The sequence below is a fragment of the Pteropus vampyrus genome, unplaced genomic scaffold (assembly GCF_000151845.1).
Source record: "Pteropus vampyrus isolate Shadow unplaced genomic scaffold, Pvam_2.0 Scaffold306, whole genome shotgun sequence".
Taxonomy (NCBI): domain Eukaryota; kingdom Metazoa; phylum Chordata; class Mammalia; order Chiroptera; family Pteropodidae; genus Pteropus; species Pteropus vampyrus.
The window spans coordinates 1,928,790-1,933,876 of record NW_011889087.1 but is presented as its reverse complement, the minus strand read 5'-3'; the positions used below and the strand labels follow the sequence as shown (position 1 = coordinate 1,933,876).

Sequence of the window (5,087 nt, the reverse complement as noted above, 5' to 3'; positions counted from 1 at the left end):
CCCACCAGGGCCTCATAAGGAGCAGGGAGCAGGGTCTGGTTCAGACCTGGGTCTCTCACCTCAGTTGGGACAAAGGGCAGAGCAGGGAAGAGGTGAACCCCATCCTCCTCAGCAGCCAGGGAGTTCCTGAAGGCAGGACTCATTCCCTGTGACTCTCCCTTTCAGGGGGAATGGGTCTAAAGGACTTAGAATTTCAGGTGCCACTTGCCCCAAGGGTCTGTGCTCTGGAAGAGGTCCTCTGGAGAATGACGTTCTAATATTGGAGTTGTAGATCAGAGGGGGCCTGGGTCACCCATTTGGGCCACCATTTCTCTCTGCCTCCCTGTGAGGGTGGGCAAGGCCAAGTCTATGCACACCTGGGGACCCCACCCTCCCGTCATGCCTCACCTTCCACATGGCCAGGACCAGAAGTGTGAGCAACAGCAGGCCACCCAACACGCCTACCAGCACCCACCAGATCGGAATGTCCCTCTCCTCCAAGGCCCGAAGCAGCTGCGTCTGCACCTGCGGACAAACCCATGCATGCCCTCAGTCACCTGGATGCTTTCCCCAAAACCCAAACCTGCGGGATGGTACACCCAGCCAAGCCACCTACCTGTCTCACTTTTCAGACCCAGGGAGGCCCCGCCCCCATCCTGCTGGGCACTGACACACGGGAAGACCAATGGGTCCTCAGGATCCATCTCCTTGGCACCATTCTTTCATACTCACCAGAGCTTCCCCCGTGGGCAGGCTGAGGGCAGGCACAGCATAGGGGAGGGAGGAGACATTGAACCAAGCCTGCGACTGCAGCACAAACTGATCCAGTGGCCTCTGGATGGAGGGGAGGTGAAAGCCATTCATACGAGGCGTATCGTTTATAGGAGTCCCAGCCCCAGACTCTCCCCCTGGGGAGCCCTGCCCCTGGCCTAATTCCATCCCCTCCAAAGTAAACCTGGTCCTCACTGTCTTCCTGCTACCCAAATCCCCTGTCTGTCCCCAGAACACACTCAGTCCCTGCCTCCAGAACGCTCCACCTGGGGGTCCCGCCCATCCACATCCCGCCCCACCTGGCGGAGGCTGGGCAGCTGCAGGAAGGCCAGCATGGTGACCATGGCCCGCTGCCCGCGCACCATCTCCTGCAGTTCACACTGCACCACAGTACAGGGCGCCGAGTCGCAGCTCTGAGGGAATGTGTCATTAGTCTCCAGCCCCTCCTGACCCATCACCCCTTCACCCCAAAGACCCAACACAGAGAAGGGGTAGCAGAAGGGGGCGCAAGCGGAGAGCTTGGGCCTCCCCATCTAGAAGGGCCTCAGATTCAAGCTTCAGACATTATCTCTAAATGGAGCTGCTCGCACAGTCCCAGAGATCCAGGGAGAGGGCCAGAAGGAGTGGGTCATCTTACAGTGTTCAAAACCCAGAATTCTTATAACCCTGCTTAGGTTATAACTCTTTGTTTTTCTTGTACTGTTAACATTTGCAAGTGCCCGTGCCCCCCGCGCCCTGCCGCAAACACGATACCAGCATAAGTCTTCACATTCACTTAGAGCCAGGTGGCCGACTAGAGGTCTACGTCATACTTTGGGCCCCTCTCCCTGCTTCCCATACCCTCTGCCCTCTGGCCTCCAGGGAGGGGACACCCCGACTAGAGACCACAGAGCCTGCTTACCACGAGAACTGGATTCTGAAGACGGGAGGATTCCTTGGGCCCTGGCAGGAATGCCTGCCTGCGCTCCCGCTTGTGATGGGCTGGGTAAATGGGGGAAGGGGTCGGGGTGGGCAGCCCCCAGTCCAGCTGAGGAGGCAAAGAAGCCATCAGGTTCCACGCTCTGCCCATCTCCCTGCCCTCCCAGAGGGGCCCTAGTTGATGGGCTGGGGACTCACCCGCAGCTCTTTCTTCCACCTAGGCTCTCACCTTGTGGGGGTTGGGAGAGGGCTGTGGGGAGCACTGAAGCCCTCCTTGAGTCTGTATATCCAGGATGTAGAGCAGGTCAGAGGACTGGGACTGGCCGGGGAGGTGGAGGCTGAGGCGGAGGCCACTTACAGTCCCAGGGCCATTGTTGTGGAGCTGGTGGGGGTGGGGGTGGCAGGATATTAGGTGGCTCAGCACCTACCTCTAGCTCATGGGACTCTCCCACCCCGGTCCAGGGCCCAGAGGCTCCTCCCTACCTCGTAGGTGTGTTCCATTTTGGGGCCCCAGTCGTCCAAGTTGTTCTCCCTGTCACCTTCTTCTGCCGCCACCACCAGAAAAGCTGGAAAGGAGTTCCTGCAGGGGCCCGCCCCCGCCCCCCCAGATAAAGCTTGATCCCTGACTTGCCTGTAGGGGTTCTCCCAGGGCCCTCTAAACCTTAGGGCTCTTCCTGCCAGCTCCTTCATCCATCCCTGGCCTCTTACCCTCGCAGCTCCACATGGGCCTCTGCCCGGACTGGCACATTCAGCAACACGGTCTCACTGTTTGGATTCTGGCTGTTCTTGCTGGAGGAGAGGGGATGAGAAGCAGGTCAGGGACAGTAGCCCAGCGATCATCAGGACTCTCTGGGGCGGGGCCAGAATTTCAGAGGGCTCAGGAAGCACTAACTCTATAAACAGCATGCCACGCAAAAGTTAGACCTGAGAAAAAAACTTATTTTAGGGATCCAACACGCAGAAAAAGTCTGAGGATGAAAGGGAACAGGAAAGTCTGAAAGGCAGGCATCCCAGAAGACCATTCTGTATGGAGGGCACCTGAGTGTATTTGCATCAGGATCACATCAGGGGAAGGGTGGTGGGTAGGAGCGCTCTCCAGTCCAGTACCTCCTGATCTGCAGCCAGAAGGACACATTCTCCCCAGCCTCCTCCAGGCTCTCCACACTCACCAACATTGTGATTCCTATCTGAGAGACCAGGAAGGCCAAAGTCACTGCCCAAATGCCCACTCTGGGCAGCCCTGCCCTCATCCTCCAAGATCACCATTATTATCTCCATTTTATTCAGAAACCCACTCAGTGACGGAAAGTCACTCACCCAAGAACAGGCAGCTAGGGAGTGTGAGGCAGCCCAGAGCTGCCTGACTCCAAACCCAGCCCCTAAAACCCAGATACAAGCCCCTGGTGGAGGAGAGCCAGCATCCCGGACTCGGCAGCCTCACCCGGACGTTCCTCTTCATGGGGTTGCCCAGCTCACACAGCACCACCTTGGTCTCATTCTCCTTCTTCTGGTTACAGATGAGCCTCTCAAAGCCCTTCGAGGAGGCAGTTTTGAGAAAGAAGCTGGTTACAGAGCAGCCCGTATATAATTAAACTCATGGAAAGTCTGGAAAAGACTTGTGTGCCGGGGTGGGGAGCAGGGTATTTTGGGGTGTGACTTCGGGGGATCATTACATTCTACTTTTCGTACTACTCCAGGACTTTAAGTAATACAAAACATTACATAGACTGTAATCTCATCGTTATAAATTACAGCGAAATAAAAAATAAATATGTCTGTCAATGATGGGAAAAAGGACTGGAAGGAAATTCACCAAATGTTAACAGAGGTTCCTGCTAAAATTTAGTTCCTGAGCCATTTTTAGCTTGGGTTCTTGAATGGAGTTCTTGAATTTTATGCCATTGGCAAGTACTCTTCCAAATAAAAACAAAAAAACAAATAAAGAAAAAAAACCCCACAGCTTTTACAATAAAGCATAAGAGAAGTGGAGGTTCTCAGGGTAGGAGAGGAGAGTCAAGGCTCTGGTACGTTCCAGGTCCCAGGTAATGTCCCTGGGGTAGGGGGTCTCACCTCGACGTTGCTGAGGGCTCGCATGTAGTGGGCCCCTGGGGGCAGGTACACAGCCAGCTCTGCCTCGTAGGCCCCCTCCCCATTGTTGGCTGCCTCCATCTGCAGCTCTAGCACATTATCAGCTCCAATTAGGAGTGGGGAGCCTTTCCTGTGGGGAGAAAGGAGTAAAGCCAAGGAGGCTGGGTCCAGGCTCGGAGTCTGGGACGAGAGGGACTGAGGATAGTGTATGGGTGTATGACACCCCAGGTGGGGAGGAGGTGTCACCAGGGCTGGCTCAGCCAGGGAAAGGCAGAAAAGGTTGTTTCCTCACACGCTGGCAGTGAGATGAAGCTGGGGTACACACAGGTCATCTTCCCCACAGTCCAAGATGATGCGGGTCTAGAGGGGGCACATCAGGGTGTGTGGGTAAGTTGGGGGCATGTGAGTTAGGGAATTAGAAGGTCTGAGAATGAAAGGAGTATGGAGAAGACATCAGAGTTTTGGGGTTTGCAGCAGGGTTTGGGACAATGTCGGGGTTTAGGTGGTGACATCAAGGTTTATGGATTTATATCAGTGTTCACAAGTGACATCAACACCTGAGGTTTAAGTCAGGGTTTAGGGGATATTAAGGTTTTAGAGTTTTCATTAGTGTTTAGAGCAACATCAGAGATTAGAGGTGACATCGGGGTTTTGGGGGTTCACATTACAACTTGGACACTAACCCTAACCCTGACTTTCTATCAGGGGTCCTTCACCTCCCTTGCTCGCCCTCGCCCACCCTCACCTGCTCCTGGACGTGGGTGTCTCCATGTAGCACGAGAGCAGGGGCCAGTCCATCCTCAGGCTGCAGGGACACATTGACGCTGAGCACTATGGGGCTCAGCTTGTCCCGGAAGTCAGCTTCGTCCTAGGGAAGGGACAAGAATTAGGCCATTTTGCTCCCATGTACCCTGCGACTGACCACCCCGGGACCCGCAGACTCAGCCCCTGCCCCAGGGCTAGATGAACAAGCTTGCAACACCCAGCCCTGTCCAGCCCTAGCCTGGGCGTACCCGGAGGAAGGCCGTGGTGTTGTGGCAGATGGGACTGTGCCTCCCGCCCAAGTCCAGGTTCAGGGTGGCGCTCGCCTGTTGAGAGCTCAGCAGCAGCACCCGCCGGCCCTGGCGGGGCTTCTGCCGGTCCAGCTGCAGCTCGACATTCAGGCCTGGCAGGGCAAGCAGGGAGGGTCAGGGTCTTTCTGGCCAGCTTCCGGGGGAGTCTGAGCCCACCTCCCTCCTGCCCCCACCATGCCACTCACGCAGCTTCTGAGGAATGTTGTGCCCAGTAACTCCGATACACATCTGGATGTTAAAGCTGCAAAAACACGAGTG

The 5,087-nt window shown here is 55.9% G+C and overlaps 1 protein-coding gene across 1 annotated transcript in view; it reads right to left on the bottom strand.

Annotated features, from left to right (window-relative positions):
* Window positions 1-81: 81 nt before the first annotated feature.
* Window positions 82-5,087, bottom strand: part of ITGA2B (integrin subunit alpha 2b) — a 13,326-nt gene continuing 8,320 nt past the window's right edge. The window contains exons 19-29 of the mRNA XM_011377234.2: window positions 4,049-4,116; window positions 3,739-3,886; window positions 3,110-3,202; window positions 2,776-2,855; window positions 2,377-2,457; window positions 2,152-2,248; window positions 1,898-2,050; window positions 1,652-1,777; window positions 1,050-1,163; window positions 712-813; window positions 82-504 (exon numbers count right to left, since the gene is read on the bottom strand). Of these exons, the coding sequence (XP_011375536.1) occupies window positions 289-504; window positions 712-813; window positions 1,050-1,163; window positions 1,652-1,777; window positions 1,898-2,050; window positions 2,152-2,248; window positions 2,377-2,457; window positions 2,776-2,855; window positions 3,110-3,202; window positions 3,739-3,886; window positions 4,049-4,116 (1,278 nt within the window). The 3' untranslated portion in view covers window positions 82-288. The remainder of the gene's footprint in view (window positions 505-711; window positions 814-1,049; window positions 1,164-1,651; window positions 1,778-1,897; window positions 2,051-2,151; window positions 2,249-2,376; window positions 2,458-2,775; window positions 2,856-3,109; window positions 3,203-3,738; window positions 3,887-4,048; window positions 4,117-5,087) is intronic.